Source organism: Mercenaria mercenaria, chromosome 11 (assembly GCF_021730395.1).
Source record: "Mercenaria mercenaria strain notata chromosome 11, MADL_Memer_1, whole genome shotgun sequence".
Classification (NCBI taxonomy): domain Eukaryota; kingdom Metazoa; phylum Mollusca; class Bivalvia; order Venerida; family Veneridae; genus Mercenaria; species Mercenaria mercenaria.
This window is the reverse complement of record NC_069371.1, coordinates 9,285,832-9,313,471: the sequence shown is the minus strand read 5'-3', so window position 1 is coordinate 9,313,471 and position 27,640 is coordinate 9,285,832. Positions and strand designations below refer to the sequence as shown.

Genomic DNA, 27,640 nt, shown 5'->3' with positions numbered 1-27,640 from the left:
CCAAAACAACAACAACTAACATGGCGGTGGAAATCGAGTCGGCCGAGTAATATTTTATTTTATTTGAATTCATGCAATATCTATGCACCAATTCGTATCAACACTAGAATTTTTATATACTTTTACATTACGCCTACAATATGTCTGTTCTTCAGTTTGTTTCATTATCGATGTAATGTGCAGTTTCAAAAAGAATTAGAATACCATACGATTTCGCGACAAGTTATAGTAAACTGACTGAATTTCCATAGGAATAACGTCAATAATTCGGTCGAAAATGTGTTTCCATGGTGTAGTCGAAAGAAGTCCATAATAAATAAATCCTAATTTTCCCATTTTTTGCGCAAATTCGTGTAGAACAAGTGCTTTAATCATTTTTTCACTGCTAGAAAGAGAACAGGCTGGTAACATTGCCCGATCGGGCTTATGGCACAAAAGTAATTTTTCTTGAAAAATAATGAAGATATTTCTTTCAAACTCGGTCCATTTATTAAGCATAAGAAATGATACAAATTAGAATAAAAATAACTTGGTTGCCTTCAGCTTTGGCATAATTAATAAGGCAAGACTGTTTGGAGATGATACCATAGTATACCTTACAGTCAAGTCCTCATCTGATGCCCAAACACTACAAAAAGATTTGTACGCCCTTGAAAAGTGGGAACAGGACTGGTCAATGGAATTCAATCCAGACAAGTGTGAGGTGCTGAGAATTACTCGCAAACGAAACCCTGTCATGTTTCCTTACACCCTGCATGACAAGGAACTGAAATCTACCGATACCGCTAAATACTTAGGTGTTACACTAACTAAAGACTTAAACTGGTCTGAACATATTAATACTATTTCCTCTAAAGCAAACAACTCTCTTAAATTCATCAAAAGAAATGTTCAGACAACAAACAAAAAGGTCAAAGAGAAAGCCTATAACACCTATGTCCGTCCACAACTCGAGTATTGCTCATCCATCTGGCACCCCTGGCAAAAGTCCCTCTCATACAAAGTCGAAAAAGTGCAAAGATCAGCTGCACGGTTTATCTTTAACGACTATAACTATACAAGCAGTGTAACCCAGATGATTAACACCCTAAACTGGCAAACTTTAGAACAACGGCGCATACAACCTTCTCTCATCTATTTTTACAAAATCCGAACAAATCATGTATGCGTCGACCATAACCATCTAACTCCGACCAGAAACCTGAACTACCTAATTCCACAGTCCCGTACTCAATACCACATGAATTCCTTCTTCCCCCGTACAATCAGACTATGGAATGGCCTTCCCCAATATGTACAGTCCAGCCCCAGCCTCAACATATTTGCTGAGCGGCTGGCCACTGTACATCTGCAGTAACTTCCTTCACTATGTTTTTTAACTTAGCACCTGTAGTAATTTTTATTCTTTGCACCTAATGAGTTTTCTCATTTTTAACACTGCCCAGACAAGCGCCTTCCAGTCATAATCGTTAATGATTGTTGGAAGTATCATGTAGATGTAGAGATGTAGATTATTTCCCCTTTTCAGATTTTTATGACGCATAATCTTTGAAGTCCAAAAAAATAATGTTCTAATGCTAATTTTAAAACAAAAAAGGGTTAAATGGCTTTCTAATGCTCAAAATTATTGCACTAGTACATGAATGTAAACATTTTACTCTTCTTTCATTTACAACATTATAGAGAAATGTTAGTCCTAAAACAATTGCTCATACATCTGCACTAGAAACAAAGTATTTACCCTAAATATATAGAATAAAGGTATTGGCGCACAAGTTTGGAGCAATAGAAAGCCATTGAACCCTTTTCTGTTTTAAACATTGCATTAAAACATAATTTTTTTGGACTTCAAAAATTATGCATCATAAAAATCTGAAAAAGGGAAGTAATTCTAACTAAACTGAAGGCAACAAAGTTATTTCTATCTTATAATGCTTAATAAATGGACCGAGTTTGAAAGAAATATCTTCATTATTTGTCAAGAAATATTACTTTTTGTGTTGTAAGCCCGATCGGGAATTGTTACCAGCCTGGAGAATACATTCTGCATGAACTGAGACGGGTTTCGTATTTATAACCCCACATGGCAAGTTTTGCAAATCGAAACCGGAAGTAGGTGTTTATTGACCATTTCGACATTATAGGATAAATCCCCTTCTCCGGTATTTCCGTAAATAGGGTCGGGAGGGGGGGGGGGGCTGACGTGATTAACCGATATAACGACCGTGTACAATATTTGGGATTATTTTTGCCAGAAGATAAAGATTTAGGAAAATTCTTACTTTCTCACAATGAAAATACTATTTTACGACCTCGGCAACAAAATCTTTGCACCAAAAATTTTTGTTTACCTTGAAAAATGCGAATAATTTCACACCATCGGTATCGAGCTACGGAAGCGGCAGTGTAGAATAAATGATAAGATTTCAAAAATAAAGTAAACTTTGGGAATATTTTTGCTACATCTTAATTACAACGTTTAATGATAATCTGCAATATTTTTTATATATTTTCTTTGTTTAAACCTTGAAAAAAGAATAATCTTAAACACTACCGCTATATAGCGTAATTGCCGATATCCCCCTCACCGTAAAACCGGAAACAGGTATTTATTGGTGGCTAATACCTGAAAATGGGATTTATCCTATAATAAGAAGCCCTAGCAGAGTTATGGTCATCTGTCACCAAAATTCCCCAAAACAGTATTGTCTGGATACTAGGTGACTTTAACCTACCTGATATCGACTGGTCATCTGAGTCCCCTAAGGCCAACTGCAAATACAGAGACCTTTACGACACTTTCCTTGACAATCTTGTTAACTTTAACTTTCAACAAATGGTCACAATCCCCACTAGGAAAGAAAATATCCTAGATCTCTTTCTTACTAATTATCCTGCCCAAGTCAACGCCACTAAAACCCTCCCAAGCCTTGGTACCTCAGACCATGATATAGTTTTTCATGAATTAAATATTAACATAGGAAGACCAGTTCAACCCAAAAGATTAATTAACTGTTATAAGAAAACTAACAGTTACTGGTCTAAATTCAAATCTGACATACTTGAGTTTGGAGTTCAATTTTCCAACTCAAACCATACAGATCCCATGGAATGCATTTAAAGAAGAAATAAAAAAGCTGAGTGAAAAACATATCCCAACAAAACTAAGTAAGACACGTGCGGACCTCCCCTGGTTATCCTCCAAAATCCTCAGACTTGTACGCAAACGGGACAAAATGTATTCAAACATAAAAAAGAAAGGTAAACAATCAACCATTGTCCAAGCTTTTAAGGCCCTAAAATGTAGGATCCAAAAGGAAATAAGAACCTCCTATTGGTCTTATTTGGAATCGGTTATTTTTACTGGCGACTCCCAACCAGGTAGGAACAAAAAGTTCTACTCGTTTGTTAAACATAACAAAACAGAGAGTTGTGGTGTAGCCCCCTTGAAGTATGAGGGTCTAACTCATACCAACCCGGTCAAAAAGGCAAATATCCTCAATAAACAGTTTGAATCTGTCTTTTCAAAGCCCCAACCCCTAAGCATGAAACAACTCGGCAAAAAAGTAACAAACCCCAAATCAGCACCAGAGATGCCATCGATCCTCATAACTGTTGAGGGCATGGACAAGTTACTAATGGGGCTAAATCCAAATAAAGCCTCTGGTCCTGATGAAATTTCCCCAAGATTACTAAAAGAGCTTCACTAAGAGATAGCCCCAATCATTACAAAGATATTTCAACTATCTCTTGAAACAGGTCAAGTCCCAAATGACTGGAAGAAAGCAGTCGTTGCACCAGTTTACAAGAAAGGTCCAAAATCCAAGGCTAGTAACTATAGACCCATATCCCTAACATGTATTGCCTCTAAATTAATAGAACATATTCTTGTCTCAAAGATCATGTCCCACTTCGACAGAAATGATCTCCTTAGCCAGTACCAACATGGCTTCAGGTCAAAGCATAGCTGTGAAACACAACTTATAAGTTTCACACAGGAGGTATTTGACAATCTTGAGAATGGCCAACAGACTGATGTCATCGTCATGGACTTCAAAGTTCAATAAAGCCTTTGACAAGGTTGACCACCATAAAGTGATCCATAAGCTTGATACCCAGGGAGTCCACCCATTACCAACCCAGTGGATCAAGTCATTTCTCAAGGACCGATCCCAAAGAGTAGTTGTGGATGGCTTCACCTCAGATGAACAATCTGTTTTTTCTGGGGTTCCACAAGGATCAGTCATTGGCCCCTGTCTATTCCTAGCCTACATAAATGACCTTCCAGAGTCCATCAAAAGTAAGTCACCACTTTTCACAGATGACACTATTGTCTGTCTGATGGTTAAATCCTACCTTAACTCCCAATCCCTACAAAATGATCTTCACTCCCTAGAAGCCTGGGAAAAGGACTGGTCAATGGAGTTCAGTCCGGATAAGTGTGAGGTATTGAGGATTACTCGAAAGAAAAAACCTATCATCTATAACTATACACTCCATAATATAGCACTTAAAACTACAGAAGCTGCTAAATAGCTAGGTGTCACACTAAGTAAAGATCTCAGTTGGTCAAAACACACTGATAACATCACATCGAAAGCAAATAACTCACTTAGATTCATCAAAAGAAATGTCAAAACAAACAACAGAAAAGTAAAAGAAACAGCTTACAACACCTATGTCCGCCCACAGCTTGAATACTGTTCCTCTATATGGCACCCTTGGTAAAAATCCCTCACATACAAAATTGAACGAGTACAACAATCTGCAGCTTGATACATATGTAACAACTATGGTAAAACAAGCAGTTTCACCCAAATGCTTCAAGATCTCAACTGGCAATCCCTTGAACAAAGCCGCTTAAAAAATTCCCTAATTAAATTTATAAAATTAAGTACAGTCTTATTGCAGTTGACCATAACCACCTCACACCTACAAGGAACCTGAACTACTTGATCCCACAATCTCATACGCAATACCATTCTAACTCCTTTTTCCCAAGAACAATTCGTTCATGGAATGGTCATCCCCTACACATACAGTCCAGCCCCAGTTTGATTCTATTCACTGAGGGGCTGGCAACTGTAACCTTCTAATCTATATCTATGTTTTTAATCTTAGTAATTGTAGTTCTTTTTAACTTTGCACCTAATGAGCTTGCTCATCTTTTAAGTCTGTCCCAGACAAAGCGCCTCCCAGTTATAATCAGAATTGATTGTTGGGCAGTACACAGTAGATGTAGATGAGATGTCGATATGGAGAATTATGCAGACAAGAGCAAATATGCGCCATTTTTTGGGTAGCAGACCACAACTGACTGGCATTTCACTAGGAACTATTCAACCCCCTATTTTCTTTTCATTTTTTCGTTAATTTATGATAAAACTTTCATGAAAAATAGGTGTTGGAAAAAGTGATGTTCTATAAAGATACATAAAGACGATCTGAAGTTGTCGTTTTTTATATGAAACAAAAAAGGATTTGAATTACTGACCTTCAACCTCCATAGGCCCACATTGTAATTTTTTGTGTTATTGGCCTTTCCTAACATTTAAACTTTTGATGCCACCTACTCCAGATGAACGAGCTATCCATGGTCTCTCCTAAAACAGCCAGAAATATACCTGTTGACCATCACTTTTGGGCACTTCTTTTATTTGAACTCGGTTACCCACAGTCTGCCAAGATTTTTTTTAGTTTTCTTGAAAATGCTCCACTGGTAAATATGCATATTATTACCCAGAATGCATCATCATTACAAATAATTTTAGGAAGTGACTAAGGGTCCAGTAGTTGCTTATTGCAGTACAATGCCAGAGAAATGAAAAATCTGCGTAGATTGACTGGTACCATGTTTAGAACAGCCAAACCAAATGACCTTTTGGTACGCTACACACAGGAAGTGCACTCGATCCATGTTATTATTATTTCGACTAGATTTAATGAATGAAAAGCGTCAAAGACAAGAACATCAGTGCTTTCCTCTGCTCAAAGCATCTGAGAGACATCCTTAATACTTTCTTCAAACACCGCCAAAATCCCACTGTTCACATTACCTGCTTTTTGACTCATTAGGTAACACAGTGTTAAGAAAAGAATACCTCGGCAATTTTATCCTTGCAAGTATTTTCTCGGAAAAACATTGAAATTTGAACAAAGTAATGATCACAATGTCATATAATACTGAATGACCATTTTCATTGTATGGGGTGACCGGTAAATCATTTTTAATGTATGACACACTAATTTCTTTTACTCACAATGTTTTACAAATATAGTATATATGTATAATAAGGTTGATGGGGAAGCGCCAATGTGACGTGTAGTAGGACTTGATTTCATTTCGAACCAGTTGAGTTTTCAAAATTTCTGAATCCCTGATTACACCAATGGGAGACAAGTAAATACACACTGCAGAATTCCCTATACATTTTCAACCAATCAGAAGCCATGTGAGTTGCTTCACTCTGACCTAAATGTTGGGTCAGACAAAACCAATTGAATTTCCATTGGTCCACATTGTAATGTTTTGGATCATGGGCCTTTCCTAACATTTCAACTTCTGCTGCCACCTACTAAAGATGAAAGAACTATCGAACCCCCCAAGAAATGTACCTGTGACCATCCTTTTGGGCACTCTTTTCTCTTTTAACTCTGTTGCTTATAGTCTGGCAGCGATTTTTTTAGCTCGACTATTCAAAGAATAGGTAGAGCTGTTGGACTTACTCATGTGTCCGCGTCTCGATTTGGTTTAGTTTTTGTATGTAAGCTGGTATCTCAGTAACCACTTATGGGAATGGATTGAAACTTCACACACTTATTCACTGTGATAAACTGACTTACATTGCACAGGTTCCATAACTCTATTTTGCTTTTTTACAAAATTATGCCCCTTTTTCTACTTAGAAATTTTTGGTTAAGGTTTTATATGTAAGCTGGTATCTCAGTACCCTTTAATGGGAATGGATTGAAACATCACCGACTTGTTCACTGTCATGATCTGACATGCATTGCACAGGTTCCATAACTCTACTTTGCATTTTTACAAAATTATGCCCCTTTTTCGACTTGTATGTAAGCTGGAGTATCAGTACCCACTAATGCGAATGAAACTTCACACAGTCGTCCATTGTCATGTACTGATATGCATTTTACAGGTTCCCTAACCCTGTTTTGCAATTTTACAAAATTATCCCCTCTTTTCAACTTTTATTTTCATTCAGCTGACAAGGCTGTTGAATAGTCGAGCGTAGCTGTCCTCTGACAGCTCTTGTTTATCTATGCGAAAATGTCCTATTGGTAAAACATGCATATTTCTCACACAAAGTGCATCATTCCATATAAATTTGACCAGTAATCATGGAAAAGAAATATTAATTTATGAAATAAGATTGTTTTCAAAAATATCCAACATATATTTCACCAATGGGAGACCAATTTACATAGGTAATATACACAGTGGAATACATGTACCCTTTACTTTTCAACCAATCAGAAATCTTGCCCCTCACTGCCTCACAAGTTCGAGCAAAGGGTGGCTTCTGAACTCTCCGAATGAGAGCGAACAAAGTTCCACTGTATTTGTTAAAAAGTCATGAAATAGCTTGTTACCATGTAAAAAAATGATTTGATGATCGCCATTCAGTTTCAACTTGATTTTCTTACAAAAGTAAATATATAATTGGTAAATTTTCTTGCTGTAATTCAGTTCTTATAGAAACATAGCAGTTCTGAGAGGAAGAAATGTCAGTCTTTATGTGTTTTCTCTGACACTATGTATTGACTACCTCCTGATATGCCCTACAGCTTTGGGTAAGACTTTGACTGGTTTTCGCTAATAGTGGTCGTATTTTTATGACTGGAAATTTTTTAGACAGGTTTATAAATGCAGATTGCTTTCTTATTTCAGTGTTGTACGTCTTATTGAGCAGTACTTGAAAGAAAACAACCTCCTGAAAACACTGACAGTGCTGCAGGTATACAGTGAATTGGTTAAACTTCTTCTATTTTATATGACAAAATATTAAAATGTCCAAGGAATTTCCATATGGACAGGTCTATATAAACCAGAAAGTATTTAGAATAAACCTTAGCTTTTAAAGAAGCACTTTCCTGTATATTTCCAAGCTAAAGTGAACAAATAAAAATTCCCATTCATTTAATTAATCAAGAGTTGAAATCTACAATTTCATATTCCCACGAATATAATGTTTTGGTCAAAATCACTGAATTCCATATCAATGAAATTGAATAATTTTATGCTATACCTATATAGCTTGATTTTATTACTTACCGGTATTCATTTAGAGCACTAACAGAGAGTCCTCTTAGGTTCACCTTATGACCTATACCGGTAATTGTGTTTGTGCATCGTTAAACCCATTACACAAATTTCGCTCTTTGTTAAAAAAATTCTGATTGATTAATCAGTGCATCACCAGTAAATGTTTATCAGCTGATATATCAGTACATGTTTCATCAATGACAGTCCTGTGTATATGTGATGTTACAGGAGGAGAGTGGTATATCACTGAACACAGTCGACTCTGTAGATGGGTTTATCTCGGACATCACCAGCGGTCACTGGGACACTGTCCTACAGGCCATCCAGTCCCTCAAGCTGCCGGACCAGAAACTGATTGATCTCTATGAACAGGTACACTCTACAAAAACTGTATTTTTTTTCAAGCAAAGGGTTAACAAAAAAGGAGTTAAAAGACAATGTTTCACTCGGTTTTGAGTATTTTAGTAGACATTATTACATGACTCCGTATATAAATCTCTGATCCAGTTTGGGCGATAAACTGGTCAGTAGTTTAGCATTAAATTTTGTTGGGCTAATGTCAGAACTTGAAGAAAACTTGAAGAAAATGAAAGAAAATTTATTTCTAATTTCAGGCAATAAAACATTTATTTAATGGTTTGCAAGTCTGAAGTCAAAATATTGACGCTCAGTAGTTTTGACAGTTGACCAGCAAGCTATGCAAGTGTATACAAGAAAATACCTTTTACTATCCTCTCACCATTATGGCTCATTCCCATAAGATAACTGAAAACCATTATAGTTATAGATTTTGCATTAATAATTTTGAACGATTGGTTACAAATTGTGTTGAACTGAAAACACTTAAATCAAGCAGGTAAATTGCTATAAATATTTAGAAATTCCTTTTCAGTGAAAAGCTGTCACATAAATTTACAGTAGGGTTCTGTACTAATGTCTGATTGTGCTTGTTGTTTTTCTAAAACCATTTTCATGATATGAGTCATGCCATGAGAAAACCAACATAGTGGCTTTGCGACCAGCATGGATCCAGACCAGCCTGCGCATCCGCGCAGTCTGGTCAGGATCCATGCTGTTGCTAACAGTTTCTCTAATTGCAATAGGCTTTGAAAGCGAACAGCATGGTTCCTGACCAGACTGCACGGATGCGCAGGCTGGTCTGGATCAATGCTGGTCGCAAAGCCACTATGTTGGTTTTCTCATGGCGCGGTTCATATATTTCAGATTGTACTGGAGTTGATAGAGTTACGAGAATTAGGAGCAGCAAGATCTCTGTTACGTCAAACAGATCCCATGATTATGTTGAAACACAATCAGCCAGATAGATATATACATCTGGAGAACATGTTGGCAAGGTCATATTTTGATCCGAGAGAGGTGAGTTTTGTGGTATTCAAGTGATAACATAATGTTTTCCTGGAAAGTTTTGCAAAGGTTCATTTAGCTTAAGGCAAAGTTTTGCTATCATGGTTTGGCTTTTTCACTTGTACATCAACAATTTTGTAAGTAAAAATTTGTTTGCCAATTTTATTCAAACATTGTAAGCATCATTTCTTGCAGAAATTGGTTTCTGGTTGCTATGGAATCTAAAAGGAAAAAAGTCTTGTAATCTTCTTTGAAACCATTTATTATAAAGAAATTCAAAAGGGAAAGGTTATATGGTGAAATGTATCACAGATACTTGCCTGTAAGGCCCCATCCCCTCCCTCTCTGACCCTGCCAAATTTCAGTCATTTTTTTCAGTGTGTTTTAAAAGGGTAAAAACATTGACTGAAAATTTGGCAGGGTCAGAGAGGGAGGGGAGAAGAGAGAAAGGGTCTGACCTCCAAGTGTCTGTGAAATTTACCAGAATAGCTAAAGGCTGCTTGGTCTGCCAGAAAAAGGGCTGGATGTATTAGCGATGTTTTCATTTCATATATCAATAAATGATAAGTGATTTACAGCTTTACCAACTATTTACATTTAGACCCTAGCGATTTTTTGAGAGAAATTATTGATTCTTCACTACTGTTGTATTTTGTCAAATTCAGAAACATTCTATGTTCCCATGTTATAGCTGTTTTTGGCTATATGAATGGAATTTTATACCCACAAAGATTTCACAGTATGTTCCGTTACCTTAAATTTTTACAAAGAAAATAATGGCTTTAAAACTGGAAGAAAATTTTTATTATTTTATTTATATAATGTTCTTGTTGTGCTGCATTATTTATGATACTTTGTGTCATCTCTTTCATGCATGAAAGGCCTATCCAGAAGGGCAGACAAAGGAAAAACGACGAACAGCTATTGCGTTGGCTTTGTCAGGGGAGGTAAATGTGGTACCACCATCTCGTTTGTTGGCCTTGCTTGGTCAGGCACTGAAATGGCAGCAACATCAAGGTCTCCTGCCACCAGGTATGTGAATATGGTTTAGTGTTAGGGGAGGTAAATGTTGTACCAATATCAGGTTTGTTGGTTAGACACTGAAATGGCAGCAGCATCAAGGTCTCCTGCCACCAGGTATGTGAATATGGTTTAGTGTCAGGGGAGGTAAATGTTGTACCAATATCAGGTTTGTTGGTTAGACACTGAAATGGCAGCAGCATCAAGGTCTCCTGCCACCAGGTATGTGAATATGGTTTAGTGTCAGGGGAGGTAAATGTTGTACCAATATCAGGTTTGTTGGTTAGACACTGAAATGGCAGCAGCATCAAGGTCTCCTGCCACCAGGTATGTGAATATGGTATAGTGTCAGGGGAAGACCGAAGTAAATGTTGTATTAACATCATCAACATTTCTTCCAAAGTTGTTCAAAGAAATCCTTTCCCCATTTATTTGTAAAACACCATGGCCTGCAGAGTTCTTCAAACACTCTCTCAGGTGAGAGATCTATGATTTTACAATATAGCCAAGGCATTCAAGAGAGTGTCATATTTCATTGGAATAGTCAGTATTGGGAGACATAATTTATTACTAAAATTAAAATGTACAGGCACTGAAATGACAGCAGCATCAATATGATACAGTGTGTGAAATATTCAAGTGAACATTTCTGATGTTCTCTACAGTCTGTACGTCTTATTTTTCAAGGTACAACAATTGATGTGTTCCGAGGCAAGGCTGCAGTGAAGGAGCAGGAAGAAGAAAAGTATCCTACACAGCTTAACAAAACTATAAAGGTTAGTTCACTTACAGGGATTCATAACTACCCATGGGGGACTTATTTATAGCATCAAACAGGGCATTTTCAGGCAGTAATTTTAGATGAGATTTACACTGTCACCAAAATTGTTGTATAGCAAGCTATTGAAAATACCTAGTTTAGGTTGTATTTTGGGTTCCTAGTTAATGCTAAGTGGTGGTGTCATATTTCTTGTTAAAAGTAACACTAGTAGACTGCGTGGTCGTGAATATTTGTGAAAACTAATGTATATTATCATAGACATTATTTTACATTGCTTGCTCAAATTTTTCATTTATGAAAAAAAAAATTTTGTCATGACCAAAGTCTACGTTTTATCAGAAGGCATAACCTTTTATTTTATGCTTTTCCATGAAATACTGGAATTTATCAATGAAATAAAATTGATACATGTATTTTCACTGTTTCAGAGAGAATATCATATAAATATTCACTGGAAAGGAACTACATTTTAATTCAAAAGAATATGGATTATAAATAATTGGAAATTCTTTGCAAAATATTCTTTTATAAAGATATAGATGTACATAAATACCTAGATGAACATTATATAAATATCATATGGCAGCGTGTGTGACATTGATATTGTCAACCCGTGGGCAGAATGTCACCTGAGGCAAAAGTCGAGTGGTGACATTCTGTTTCGAGGGTTGACAATATCAATGTCACACATGCTGCCATATGATATTTATTTTATTATACCGAACAGAATTTTGTACATAAAAATGTTTAAAAATGTTTTTAATTCATTTAATTTAACAGTTTCATCTTTAGCGCGGTAATCGCCTGTGTACACATTGAATAGTGACGTCACTACTATATGTGTACAAGGGAGGCAATCATATGGCTAAAAAATTGAAGCAGTTAATTGCCCTTATATGACATTCAAAATATCAGCACAGTCACATGACCTGACAGTCACTTTCGCTTGATCACGTGTCAGAAAGGTTGAAAATGTTTTTGATAGTCAAAATATCTCTTTCTCGGGTAATGGGATTTTATCACTGTAGACAAAAGAGAGGTATGATAAAAAGATATACCAGTACACTCCACTGTAAAAAAAAATGTGAAAGAAATCTGGAAACATTTTAGAATTATTTGACATTTTTTCAACATTGATATCTTGACATCAAGACAATGTGATGTCATGACAATGCATGTCACTGTGATGTTGCACGGGTAAAATGGGGATAATTTGGTCAAAACCATTGGAATTCATAAAATAAAAAGAAAGTTTGTTTGTTTTACATGCAAGATAGAAATATATTCCACTTGTGAACTCTGTAATTAGCATTTTCACTTGTCGCTGCGTCACTCATGAAAATATTGCATATGGTGTCCACTCGATAAAATATATTTCAATCTTACACTGAAACAAACAAATACCCTCTATGTATGTTGTTCCTGCTGTGGCTTGGACCCTTGGACTCCTAAAAATAAACTAACATATGGTACATATATTACCCACTTTATAGCTGCAATTGAATTCTACCCTAATTTAGAAAAATATGGAACATGCAAATGTACAGTCTAAAAAAATGAAGTTTCTTTGTCTGACTATGTATTTAAACTTTATATTCCAATGTGGATAAAATTATGTTGTTGTTTTTGTTGCAGTTTGGCCAGAAGGCACACATAGAGTGTGCTAAATTTTCGCCTGATGGTCAGTATCTGGTCACTGGCTCAGTGGACGGTTTTGTTGAGGTGTGGAACTTTACAACTGGGAAAATAAGAAAAGATTTAAGATACCAGGCACAGGTAAATCTTAATCAGTCTTTTTTGGCCTTTCCTGTGAAACAGCCAATTAAAATCAAGATCAGCAATCTACCATATATATGACAATAGTTGTAGGAAATCAGTGATCAGGACATTTTATGTTCTTTACAAGATTGAAATATGTGGTCTGCTGACCAGTGAGAATTTTAAGAAATCTGTTTGTACATGTAACTACATGTAATTTTTCCAACTTGTCGAATTTTGTGTTGAATTATGTTGTATGTTGTGTACAGTTTAACTTACTGTTTAATCGACTTTATCTGAACAGGGTGTTCACGAATTGGGGCTTTATTTTGTAAGATCCAGAAACAAACTGTACATCAGTATATAGGTATCTTACGGTGGTAATAGCATCTTATTTCAAAATATCTTCAGTATTGTCCAATTTTTGGCCAAAGATATATTTTTCCCTTTTGTAAATTTCAGGCCAAATCACGTTTCAGAAAAAAAATTTACATGGAGAAATAAATGCTGCTTTTATGCCTACTAAGATGTACTGGAAGTTTTATAAAAATCCATTCACAAATCAGTCAAAATTGAACTCTAAAAAAAAAAAAAAGAGTAAAAATTCGCTGAAATTAACAATCATTATGAAAAAATTCCCCACCAAAATAATTTTTTGACAATAAATACAAAACTAATCAAGATTTTTTTTATTTAAAAAATCCCTATTACCACCATTGGAGATCTTTAGAATGATATATAAAATCATGGTGTTGTCTCATATTTAACCTTTAGCATGCTGGCGGCAAGTTGCCTTTCCGACCAGTGCAGACTAAGATCAACCTGCCGGTTGATCATGGTCAGCACTTTTCACAAATCAGTAACTTTTCAGTGAACACCATTTTGAAAAATAAATGGTACTGCCCAAATTGATTAATGGACCAGTCCAGTTTAAAAATTTAGCAGAGTAAAGGTTAAAGCAAAATCAAGGAAAAACTTTGTTACAGAAAAGGTGGATACTAGTAAATTTGATTGTTTTTAAAGGTTATTGCTCTGGAAAGATTTAGTTATTTATAAAATGTCCTACCGTCTGAGTAGATGGAAAGAAAATCCTATCTTTGTTTGAAAGTATTTAACTGTGTACAGAGGCAATGCTATAAATTTTGATGTCAAGCAGAAAAGGTAGATGTTTTTGTTTATTTTCCTACAGGACAACTTCATGATGATGGATGACGCTGTATTGTGTATGTGTTTTAGTAGAGATTCTGAAATGTTGGCAACAGGGGACCAAGGGGGCAAAATAAAGGTGAGTATAGATGGATGACTTGAATGTGTTCTTTAAGAGGTTACGAGTTGTTGATAAAGGGGGCAAAATAAAGATGTGTAGAGACATTCAGTATGGTAATTGAAAACTAATGTTATATATCGAGGTCTTCACTGTAACACAACATGAGATTTTGAATTATTTATACCATTTATTTTAATATTGAACATTGTCATTTATATATATTTTGCTTTTAGTTGGATAGTTATTTATTCCAGTAATGGCATATTTTCAATAAAGCAGGCTTCGTTCATGTGGAATTTCTATGACATTATGATGAAAACTCAGATGCGATTTTTAGACATTATATACTAGCGTAAAAAGAAACTGTGCATGTGTGATATGTTCATGTATCGCTCAATTTTATAAATTAAAGCTTGAAACTTTATGTCTCTGAAAACTGATCTCTATCCAAGATGCTGCTGATGCAATAACCATATCAACTGGGCTGGAGTTAAATAAAGGTCAGATAAAACCCTGTTGAAATTTTTTTTTGCGATTTCTTATATACCTCCTAAATTATAGCATATTATACCCATGCACAGTTTCTTTTTTCCGCTAGTATATATCATGAAATAAATTGCAACAAAAAATATCTCCTAGTGGTATTTTATCCAGAATGATCTGTGACCATATCATGGACCCATCTCATGGATGTACACATATATTCCCCTTCAGATCTTCTCCGTTGGTTAACGTTTTTGATAATGTCAGATATCTCTGTTACTATCAAAGCTATTGACCTGAAACTTAAAATAGTTAATTACTGTCAAACAATGCAACTCTGATTTGAATTTTGAGTTATGCCTCTTTTTAACTTTTAATAGTAACATCCTTAACTTTTTGCCGGATATATTTTTCTGCCATTCCTCACCACAAGCCCTTTCGGCGGGGGATACCAATTCGTCGAATTTGCTTGTTCATTTCTGCTTCTTGTGACTGCGAGTAATTTACCAATTATATGTAGAAGACTTACTAGTTGTGTACCGGGGTAGCTTCTTGAAATTAGGAAAATGACTAGGGTAACTCCTCTTATGTAAATGACATAACTTGAATTATCTTTTTTAGTCTTTGAATTAGAAGACTAAAATATATATATTTGTTAATGTAGGTGTGGAAGATACTGACTGGTCAATGTTTACGAAAGTTTGAGAGAGCTCACATCAAAGGAGTTACTTGTGTTAATTTCTCCAAAGATAATGGACAACTTCTAAGTGCATCATTTGATCAAACAATCAGGTTGGTTTTTATGTCTTTACATTTTGTAATATTTTATGATGTATGTTTTTTTTTTACCTTTCTGTGGAAAGGGGTGTGTCTTCAGATGCATGTCAGAATATCAAAATTTTATCATTCGGCTATAATTGTAAAATAACAAATTTCATAAATCAGTGTTATTCGAGTTCATAAATCAGTGTTATTAGAGTTCATAAATCAGTGTCATTCAAGTTCATAAATCAGTGTTATTCGAGTTCATAAATCAGTGTTATTCGAGTTCATAATTCAGTGTTATTCGAGTTCATAAATCAGTGTTATTCGAGTCGATTATCATAAATCAGTGTTATTCGAGTTCATAAATCAGTGTTATTCGAGTTCATAAATCAGTTTTATTCAAGTTCATAAATCAGTGTTATTCAAGTTCATAAATCATTCTTATTCAAGTTCACAAGTCAGGGTTATTCAAGTTCATAAATCAGGGTTACTTAAATGCACCGATCATGATTATTCAAGTTTATAAATCAGTCTTGTTCAAGTTCACAAGTCAGGGTTATTTGAGTTCATAAATCAGTCTTATTCAAGTTCACAAGTCAGGGTTATTCAAGTTCATAAATCAGGGTTATTCGAGTTCACAAGTCAGGGTTATTCAAGTTCGTAAATCGGTCCCATTCAAGTTCATAAATCAGGGTTATTCAAGTTCACAATATTTGACATGTACCCTATTATATGTATGTTCACTGGTTAATTTCAATGTACAACATAGGAGTTATGTCACAAACAGAACTATTTATGGCAAAATGATGTTACAAAAATTTTGAGAGTACAAAGTTTCTGATTTTTTTATTAGAGCTATAGAACAGAAATATTGGGACTGTGACAGCTTCATTTACACATTTGAAAGGAAGTAAAGGTTTGATTAAAACAGACTTGGAGAAAGAGATAATGATAAAGCATCTAGAAAGAAATTGTGATTTAAGTAGACTGCTTTTTCATGCTTACACGAGAAGACCAGGCTTTTGGGGTATTGGAACACATCATTTATTCCAAAGACAAAAGACAAGCTACACATGTGCATATTGAGATCATAGTTCAATTTCTTATTACAATTTCATAGTGTATGAGCAATTTTTGATCTACAATATCTTTGAAAATGTTGCAATTATATTAATTTTAGGCAAGAAAAATTGCCTGAATAAGGCAGTCCTAACTCTGAGGACAACGAAGATAAAAGTCTTTATCCTGTCACTTGCAGTATTTTCGACCCGATATCATTGTGCTGTATATCTTTTTTGATATACCATCAGTTGACATGTGACCAGTGATATACGGTCAGTTGATGATGTGATCTTATGATCGATATTGTTGTCATAAGAAATTTTGCATTGAAACCATCACCATTGTGTTGGAAATGTCCGAACTAAGAAAATGAGTGGTCAAATAATGAGTTTTTATTCAAAAACGAAGAAGTTATTGCGATTTTTAATTGTAACCATATTACTGTGTCGGTGATGACGTCATTATATAAGTGACGTCATTACAAATATGACGTCATTGAAACGGTTGTCGCACACTTATTTTTGTATCGGAAAATGAAGTAATGACAAGATAAATAGAATAATAGGTTAGTGCCTAAGATGGAGAAAGTTTATCTGGCTCGGCTCCGGACGTTATCAGGTTCGCCTTCGGCTCACCCGATAACCTCCTCCACCTCGCCAGATAAACTTTCTCATCTATGGCACTAACCTATTATTCTCTATTTCTAGCACTAGGTTTTTCATTCATTGCTGTTCCTCAAATTTTGGAAAATCCTGTCTTACACATACAGGCATTTCAGATCCTTATAACCTAAATCTAGGGAAATGACTTAAGCCGGCATTGTTAACCTATATCAAACACATGCTGATGTTGTTACCCATTCTTATACATATTTTTCATCAGTTATTGTTTGATGGAATGTTTCATTTATAAGTTTACTGTTAGAAAAAAGTACAAATGTAACAAGTTTGTAATCAAGACACTCTTATTTCACACATCCATTACTAGATGAGTGTATAATTTCACTGCTAAATTTTGTTATTAAAAAGTGTAGAATTACTGGTATCAGAATCTTATCTTAATCTTTTTTGCTTCACTTCACAACAGAGTACATGGATTAAAGTCAGGGAAAACATTAAAAGAGTTCACAGGACATGGATCATTTGTGAATGATGCCGTGTTCACACAGGATGGACACCATGTTATCAGGTATGGATATTTTGTCACCAGTTGTTCATATCATGTAATAACTAGTCAGTATGATTTCACTGTAATTTTCTAATAAGTTAAATGCTAGCAAAAACCTACCCAGTTAGCCCAATAAGTAGGGAACAAGACTTCCATCGAAGAGGCTATATGTTGGAATCCCAGGCAGGCTATATGTTCTCTAAGATAGTGACTGACTGGAAAAAAATGACTAGAGATACATTGTCTTTTGTCAGTCTTCAGTGAGAACATACACTTTTGTCTAATTTATAAACAATCAGATTTCAAATCTTGTGGTGCTCTTCTTTTTTAACTAGCTAGGCAGACCAAGAAGAGTGCACATGTATTTAGGTTTATCGTCTCAACATTTTTTCAGTTGTATAATATTATTATTATACCAGATTTATATAGCGCCCTTTTCATGATCAATTTCATGTTCAAAGGCGCTTTACATAGTTCAAATGCAGCCACACAGGGCGCATAAATTCATCCTCTGCTAGTACAGACACAGAGCAATCTGACCAGAGGGACAGAGTGAGACAAAGCCGCCACGACAGAGAGATCAGAAATCAGATACAGGCTTGTCCGGCTAACTTAGCCTAGCTCGTTGCGAATACACAGCCTGGTTCTTTAACGTGCCCAGTGTATAGCACTGATACACGCAAGGATTGCCTGGGTTCCTGACCAGTACACCTCTAGTTGGGTGGGAAACACTGAAAAGCGTTTCTGAAAATTCCCGAGCAGCTGCCGTGGATCGAACCCCCGACCTCAGGATTGGAAGGCCAGTGTGCAAACCACTGAGCTATCCGTCCACCCATCTGATTGTTTATAAATCTGTATAATAATGGTGTTTGCATGAAGTAGTGAGTACAATGCCTTACTTAATAGTATTGCCTCGCTGGAATATCACACTACAGACATGTGACATGATAGAACTAGAACTATCTTCTTATTGCTGAGTGCCTAGTGAGGAAGTTACTTGAAACATTTTTATAGTCGTAGGTAATCCAGCTGGGATCAAAGCCCGACCTGTTGCATGTGAGTTGGATACTATCAGTGAGCCACCGTTATGGTTTCAGACAAAGTCTCAGAAGAAGACAAGTAAAAACTAGGCTATGTCTTCATTCCACTTGCTTGTTACTGACTACCCTGCTTTATAAGTAGTACAATGGTATGGTTTTGGCAAGACAAAATTGATGTTGTTATGCTCTTTATCTGTAGTGCAAGTTCAGATGGAACTATTAAAGTATGGAATTTCAAAACACAAGAATGTCAGTCAACATTTAAGTCGTTCGGTGGTCAGGCAGGTACAGATATCACAGTAAACAGTATACATCCTTTACCCAGAAATGCAGAACAGTTTGTTGTGTGTAACCGTAGTAACACAGTAGTCATCATCAACATGCAAGGACAGGTATGTTTTAAGAAATATATCATGTATTGTTATATCAATTTTAAAGAAATAATGCTGACTGTATACCAGTAATTATCTTTATTTTACATCTGAAAGTTAGACTTTGGCTTGTGTAAATTGCAAATATTTCTGTCAGGTCTGTCATTTTTTAGCTCACCTGAACATTGTTCAGGGTGAGCTTTTAGTATAGGTGGTTGGTCCGGCTTTGAATAAAAATATCTTTAAACAACTTCTTATCATGAACTGCTTGATGGATCTTCATCAAAAATGGTTTGGAGGATCATTATAAGGTCCTTTCTCAAATTAGTTGGATTGGGGGCACTTGGCCCCTTTTAGGGGCCACTAGAGTAAAAACTAGAAATGCCTTAAAATGACTTCTTCACGTGAACTGCTTGATGGACCTTCATCAAACTTGATTTGTAGCATCATTACAAAGTCCTTTAACATATTTATATTGGAGACACTTGGCCACATTCAGGGGTTGCTAGAGTTGAAAATAGAAATACCGTACCTTTAGATTATCAACTCCTGGATAGGTCTTCATCAAACCTTGTCTGGAGAATCATTATTAGGTCCTTTGCCATGTTTGTTCAATTGATGGCACTTGGCCCCTGAAAACTAGAGCTTAAGGATGTACGAGCGTTTTTTTTTTCGGGATATCCACCATTTTGAAAAATGTTTCTTCGAATATTGCTTTCTAACAAAAGTTTTGCCAAAAGATAATGATAAATAATTAAAATATGGCTAATAATGTACCATTTAACCAAACAAGTTCTACTTTTTGCGAAAAAAAAAACTTCACCCTTATTTTTGGCTGGTATTTGCCTAAAATTAACTGTAAGATTTACAATGGGGTAGGGGTAGGTGATTTCAAATATCTATTAAAGAAGATCAGGTTTGGTTTTGATATTTTCCTGACTGATACATATAATAATAAGCTACAATTGAGGTAAAACTTTTTAAGGTAGCACTTTAGATTATGTAGAAAATATAAATTAAAACAAAAAGAACAAAAAATATTGAAATTCACCAGTTTTTTGTGTGTCATTAAAGCTGCAAAATATTTTGAAAATCTTAGCATCAGAATTTTTTTTTGTAGATCTAAATACATTTTTTCCATTGAAAATAAAGTGGGTGGGGTAATTATGTCAACATGTAAAAATGAAAGAGATTTATTAGTGACATTTATGCTTATATAATACTGACATCACCTTGTTTTCATATTAACCTGTAAGACCCGAAATCCCTATAACATTAAGTAGGAGATTATATGTTTTATAAAGTACCACCATTTTTTCAGTTTTACAAAATTTCAGAAATGCTTAAACAGTGGGTGAAGGAAATGCCCTATAAAATTAAAACGAGTTCGGTGACCTATGTTTTCTCTTCTCTTGTTTGTCTTGGAAACTAATGTTCCCCAAGCTCAAAGAGTGTGAAAAAGTTCTTAACGTTAGAAAAAATTCGCTTCTACATCCTTAAAATAGAAACACCTTTAAATGATTCCTGATGGTTATGCATTTTTGGTGCATGACAGCAAAATATAGAAAAAAAATAAGTAACCTTTGTTTTAATGACCAGCTTAAAGGATTTTCACCAAACCTAGTTAGAAGCAAAGTCATATCAAATTCATCAACCCATTCATTACAGAGGGGCCTCCGTGGCCAAGTGGTTAAAGTCACTGACTTAGAATTACTTGTCCCTCACCAATGTGGGTTTTAGCCCCACTGGGGTCATTGAATTCTTCATGTGAGGAAGCCATCGAGCTGGCTTACCGAAGGTGGTAAAATAATGCATGAAGAGGCACCTGGGGTCTTCCTCCATCATCAAAGCTGGAAAGTCGCCATATGACCTAAATTGTGCCAGTGCAATGTTAAACCCAACAAACAAAATGAAATGCATTACAGACTTTAGTAATGCCTAGTCCAGTTCATGCAACAAAGTAATATACCAGTACAGTTGTACTTCTCTGTTATCACCCCAAAAGTAACTATTCAAACCTAGAAATATTTAAGTTCGAAGAAGAAAAAAATCTTATACTGGATCAAGCAACAAAATATTACAGGTTGTAAGAAGTTTATCAGCAGCTAGACTTTACCTTTATTTACAGATGTAAGAAGTTTATCCAGCAGCTAACTTTACCTTGTTGTAACAGATTAAGAAGTTATCAGCAGCCAACTTCCTTTGTTATAAAGATTGTAAGAGTTTATCCACAGCCTAGACTTTACCTTTGTTGTAACAGATTGTAAGAAGTTTATCCAGCAGCTAGACTTTACCTTTGTTTTAACAGATTGTAAGAAGTTTATCCAGCAGCCTATACTTTACCTTTATTATTACAGATTGTAAAAGTTTATCAGCAGCTAGACATTACCTTGTTAACAGATTGTAAAGTTTATCCAAGCCTAGACTTTACCTTTGTGTAACAGATTGTAAGAAGTTTATCCAGCAGCCTAGACTTTACCTTTGTTGTAACAGATTGTAAGAAGTTTATCCAGCAGCCTAGACTTTACCTTTGTTATAACAGATTGTAAGAAGTTTATCCAGCAGCCTAGACTTTACCTTTATTATTACAGATTGTAAGAAGTTTATCCAGCAGCCTAGACTTTATCTTTATTATTACAGATTGTAAGAAGTTTCTCTAGTGGTAAGAGAGAGGGAGGAGATTTTATATGTTGTACAATATCACCTCGTGGAGAGTGGATCTACTGTGTAGGAGAGGATATGGTGTTATATTGCTTCAGTATCTCCACTGGTAAACTAGAGAGAACGCTCACAGTGAGTAGAAATTTCAGTTTTGTATCCAGCTGTATTTACTTTTTGGGATAGGATCATGGAGGGTATAGTGACCAACTTGTCTGTCCTGTTTGAACATTATTTAGCCCTTTAAAATTTTAGAAAATACTGTATTATACTTAAGGCTTGTCTGGATAAGTCCTCTTGCAGTGTTAAGTGAAATGAACCCGTTAATATTGTCAAAAAAAATTGTCAACTGTATAAGTTATTGCCCTTTGAAATTTAATATATATTCAATAGCAATTTCACTTCCCCTCAATTGCTTGAAAATGTTTTGACCTATGAACCTCAAACTTGCACATTGATCATGAACAATGCTTGATTCCTATTGATTTTAGGGTCAGTGGGTCAAAGGTTAAGGTCACATTGAGTGTTTGTACAAAAATTGTTTCCACTCAATATCTTGAAAAGATCCTCAAAGTTGATTTGCACATTTTTCATTGGCATTGCATTACCTTTATTAGTACTAAAAATACTTCCACTCATTATTTTTAAAATGACTTGATCTACAGTCCTCAAACTTGGTAGGCATATTGCCCATGGGCAGTGCATGTTACTCTTATAGACCTTAATGTAGTGAATCAAAAGTCTAGGTCACAATGACTGTTAATACAAACATCATTGACACTTCATATCTTGGTTTAAACTATATTTTATTATCACAATTCATTTACAACATGTACATATATCAAAAAGACATACAGGATTGAGTAGGAAGCTCCGCATCTTGAGAGTACCTTGACTGTTTGACCTCTTCTGGAAGTAGAAATAGAAAAACCTTTCTTCCCATGAGCCACTTGATGGAGTTTCACCAAACCTGGTCTGTAGTTTGCTTGTATGGATCTGTCTCAACTTTGTTCAGTGGTTTCACTTGGTCTCTTATAGGGTCTGCCAGGGTTAAGAATAGAAAAAAATCTTTAAACAGCTACTTCACAAATCACTGGATAGATTTTCACCAACTTAGTCTGTATCATTCTTGTGTAGACCTCTCTGAAATTTGTTCAAATGGATTTGCTTTACCCCTTTCATGGGAACAAGAGCTAAATATAGAAAAAACCACCATTTAATCAACTTCTTCCCATGAATCACATGTAGGGTTTTCACCAGATCTGGTCTGTAGCAGATCTAGACTTGTCTCATGTTTATTTTAACAGTATTTCTTGACCCCTTTATAGCCACTAGGGAACTGGAAAAAAAAATAAATGACCACAAGTGGAATTGTCACCAAGCATGATCTGTAGCTGATTGTATGATCATCCTTCAAGTTTGTTTAAATGGTTCCACTCGGTCCCTTATAAAGGATGCCGGAACTACGTAAAAAATTTAAAGAACTTCTTCTCATTTTTAGCCCATCATCATCAGATGGTGGGCTATTCAAATCACTCTGCGTCCGTGGTCCGTCGTCCTTCCGTCCGTCCATTAGCAATTTCTCGTAATCGCATCTCCTCAGAAACTACTGGGGGGATTTTGACCAAACTTTGTCAGAATGATGTATCGGTACCTTAGTTGTGTCCCCCTGAAAACCAGGCTGGTTCAACAATTTTTGAGTTAGTTATGGCCCTTTGTTTATTTTTATAATTACATAGATTTATATAGGGAAAATCTTTGAAAGTCTTCTTGTCCAAAACCACAAGGCCTAGGGCTTTGATATTTGGTATGTAGCCTCATCTAGTGGTCCTCTACTAAGATTGTTCAAATTATTTCCCTGGGGGTCACATTGTTTACAGAGTTTTATATAGGGAAAAACTTTGAAAATCTTCTTGTCCAAACCACAAAGCCTAGGGCTTTGATATTTGTAATGTAGCTTCATCTACTGGTTCTCTACCAAGTTTGTTCAAATTATCCCCCTATGGTCAAATATGGCCCCGCCCCAGGGGTCACATGGTTCATTTAGACTTACATAGGGAAAAACTTAAAATCTACTTGTCCATAACATACAACATTCAAATTTGGACCACGTATAGTTTTGAGTGGCAAGATGAACCTTGACATGAGTTGACCTTGATCTTGACCTACTTTCACATTTCTGTAGCTACAGCCTTCAAATTTGGACCACATGCATAGGTTTGTGTACCAAAACCAGCTTTGACCTTGACATTGACCTAGTGACCTACTTTCACATTTTTGAAGGTACAGGCTTCAAATTTGGACCACATGCATAGTTTTGTGTTCGGAAATGAAATTTGACCTTGATTTTTACCTAGTGACCTACTTTCACATTTCTGAAGCTACAGGCTTCAAATTTGGACCACGTGCCTAGTTTTGTGTTCTGAATTGAAATTTGACATTGATTTTTACCTAGTACCTACTTTCACTTTTCTCAAGCTACATCCTTCAAATTTGAAGCACATGCATAGTTTTGTGTACCAAAACAAACTTTGACCTTGAAATTGATCTAGTGACCTACTTCCTACTTTCTCAAGCTACAGCTTTCAAATTTGGACCACATGCGTGGACCACATGCACAGTGTTGTGTACGGAAATGAATTTTGACCTTGAGCTAGTCTTGAAATTTGGAACATTCAAAAATGGCTCATTGGTGGGCGCCAAGATCACTCTGTGATCTCTTGTTTTTTTTCAAATTGCTTATTGATGGCAGAAAATCTAAAAAGCTTAAATATCATTACCATGAAATTGTTGCTTTATTTTCCAGGTTCATGAAAAAGATGTGATTGGAATAGCTCATCACCCACATCAGAACATGGTTGCTACATACAGTGAAGATGGCTTACTCAAGCTTTGGAAACCTTAATAGTGTGCCACACAATTTATCAGGACTCATTATTCATGTTACCATTTCTTCATAAGAATTTTAAAAATGTACATCTACAGCTGACAAAACGTTTTGTTAGTAAATTGTGTAAATATAGTTTCTTTGTATCACAGTTGGGCTGTCTGTGTTAATTGATACAAAAACATAAATATATGGACAACATGATCAAGTATATATATATATAGATACACTGTTTTGGATTGTTGGTGCAATCAAAAATAGAAAATGAAGGCAGACATGGCACAGATCACTGAAAAAAATTTACCTTGAATTTTCAAATAGAATATGCAACTGTATGTAATCAAATCTATATGTTACTGTATTGGAAGCACAGAATGCAACCAAACAAAGTAATTGTCTGACTCAATTTGATTGAGTTTGCTCATCAGAAGTAAAGGAAATTTGAGTGATTTTTACAGCCAGCACATAGCACTTACAGACTATTGTAGTATTGTTAATAAAATTGTCTATCATTATTATTTAGGTCCACTTTATTTGTGTTTTAACAGAATCATACTTTACAAGCAAGGAGGACTTGTCTAATTTTGAAATCAGCAAGGATAGATCGTTGATTTTTGTCAGGATTTCTACATAAAGGTTTTATACATGTACTATATAATATGTATTGTCACTTTCGTCAGTTGATAAATTGATACAAAATTTTCAGTCAGTGATAACCTTACATATAAATTTGATATTTCTATCTCTGTACATTTTACAAAGATTTCAATCAGTGATGTATTTAAAGATTTATGAGTGGTGTTCATTTCTTTATGTTTTGTCATAAATGGTTGAAACTTCCGTATACAGGAAAGAGAATACTTAGTTTATATGCCTAAATCTTTTAATCTGAACAAGTTATGAGTAGATACAAATTCCCATGGCAACACCATATGATGTCTTCCAGCCCAATGTTTCTTTTTTTTCCTATTTGTATGTTAAAACATACCTGATAAGGGATTTATTTTCCAAGCCACGTTCTCCTAAGTTGGGTTAATATTCACTGCAAGCATTACACGAAAAACGTAAATGTGACTTCATTAAAATGTTTTGCAGGCAATTTGTTGTAGTCCTGTCCTAAAAATGAGTGTTAAACAGAGATCAGCAATATAATTTTTTGTGTTTGAATTTAAAATAAAAGAAAGAGACAATTGCTAAGTTAAAAGGGCAATGCTGTGAAGAAAACAAAATTTTATTGGTGGTGTGAAAGGTCTTAACATGACCTGGAATTGACGACTTATGCATCAGATGTCAGAAGATGATAAAATCAAATCGTATTTAAAGAATTAATGAATTGCTTTAGGAAGAGCACATACCTGATCAGTGTTAGCTTGCCTGCTAAACTCACTGGGGAAATTGCAGCTCTACAGATCACTGGGGTATTGAGTTTGATCCCTGAGCAAGGCTTATGTTCCCCATGATGTTTGATAGTAGATATTGTGTCTGATATTATTGGTCTTCCACCTTAGACTCTGGTACAGAATCCAGGAACACTGGTTAGGCTAAATGCCAGCTGTTACATAACTAAAATACTGTTGAAAAACTGCACTGAAACCAAAACCAAAAAAAAAATGCAAGATCGTTGAATAGATCCCTTTTATTAATACCATAGGAATTTATTTGTTTATAGGAAGGTGAAGAAAATGCAATTAACCCTTAACCTGCTAAATTTCTATAAAGAAGTTTTTGATCTTTCAATTTGGACAGTACCATTAACTGTTAAAAGCAGTGCAAAAAGATACTGACTGAATGGTGAACAGTGCAGATCTTGATCAGTCTGTACGGATGTGCTGGCTGATCATGATCTACTGTTGCGGCAAAGGCAGAAACAATAGTGTCCATCACAATAAGGGTTAATGGTGAGAATATGATAGCTTCACACTTGATACATTCTACCATATTTTTAAATTTCATCAAAAAAGGACAAGGGCCCAGTTTTTCGAAGCTTACTGGCTGTTAAACTAACCTCAGGGTAAAGTTCAAAATATTAGTCTTGGTGGGAAACACTGGTATGATGTAAAGAATTCTTAGTATTCGAAAACCTTAACTTGTACATTTGTCTTAAGTCTTCTAAAATGTTGAAATGTGGCCATCAATGTTAATCTACTGCATGTTAAATCACCTGTTAAAATTTCAAATAACTGGATCCAGAAAATAATAAAGATTTCAGAGCACCTTTCCAGGTATTTTTCTTACGTCCCTCCTATGTGGTTTTTTGAAGAGCTCTCGGTGTAACAAATTTGAACTACATGTATTGTAATGTTTGACTTTGTTGAAAACTCAGAAATGTAAAAGGATTCATTTTTAAACACATTCTCGATGTTTTTATGTCACAAGTTTAGAGATTTTGTAAAAATGCTTATCTATATACAAGTGTGTAATACGAGGGCTGTTCAAAATAACGTAGATTTTGTCTCTAGCTTTTAAATACTTTAATGAAGAAAAACAAAAATTACACAGTCATGATTCGAAATCTTTTTACTAAGTTCACGGCAAATTTGACCTGATTATGATCATACAGTCATGAGTTATGCCTCCTCGTGAACAGTCACTTACACTAATTCGGCGCAGGTTGATCATATTTGAATGGATGTTAACAACATTGAGATTTCATCAAGATGCTTTCATTCAGCATGCACTTATTTGTTGTATATTTCTTTTATTGATTTTAATAAACTGTATCAAAATCATAA

The 27,640-nt window shown here is 35.3% G+C and overlaps 1 protein-coding gene across 1 annotated transcript; it reads left to right on the top strand.

Annotated features, from left to right (window-relative positions):
• LOC123530700 (WD40 repeat-containing protein SMU1) lies at window positions 1-27,640 on the top strand. The gene is made up of 13 exons (XM_045311453.2): window positions 1-46; window positions 7,910-7,976; window positions 8,513-8,656; window positions 9,509-9,661; window positions 10,531-10,681; window positions 11,357-11,445; window positions 13,086-13,226; window positions 14,398-14,493; window positions 15,623-15,750; window positions 17,872-17,973; window positions 19,192-19,384; window positions 22,004-22,156; window positions 24,828-27,640. The coding sequence occupies exons 1-13, from the start codon at window positions 21-23 to the stop codon at window positions 24,924-24,926; spliced, it is 1,542 nt and encodes a 513-aa protein (XP_045167388.1). The 5' UTR covers window positions 1-20; the 3' UTR covers window positions 24,927-27,640.

Bases quoted from the DNA above. Each gene is read 5' to 3' on its own strand.
- LOC123530700 (XM_045311453.2), top strand. From the start codon at position 21: ATGGCGGTGGAAATCGAGTCGGCCGA. The intron at 8,657-9,508 runs GTACACTCTACA...CATATATTTCAG, and splicing joins TGATTGATCTCTATGAACAG to ATTGTACTGGAGTTGATAGA. The intron at 15,751-17,871 runs GTTGGTTTTTAT...ACTTCACAACAG, and splicing joins TCATTTGATCAAACAATCAG to AGTACATGGATTAAAGTCAG.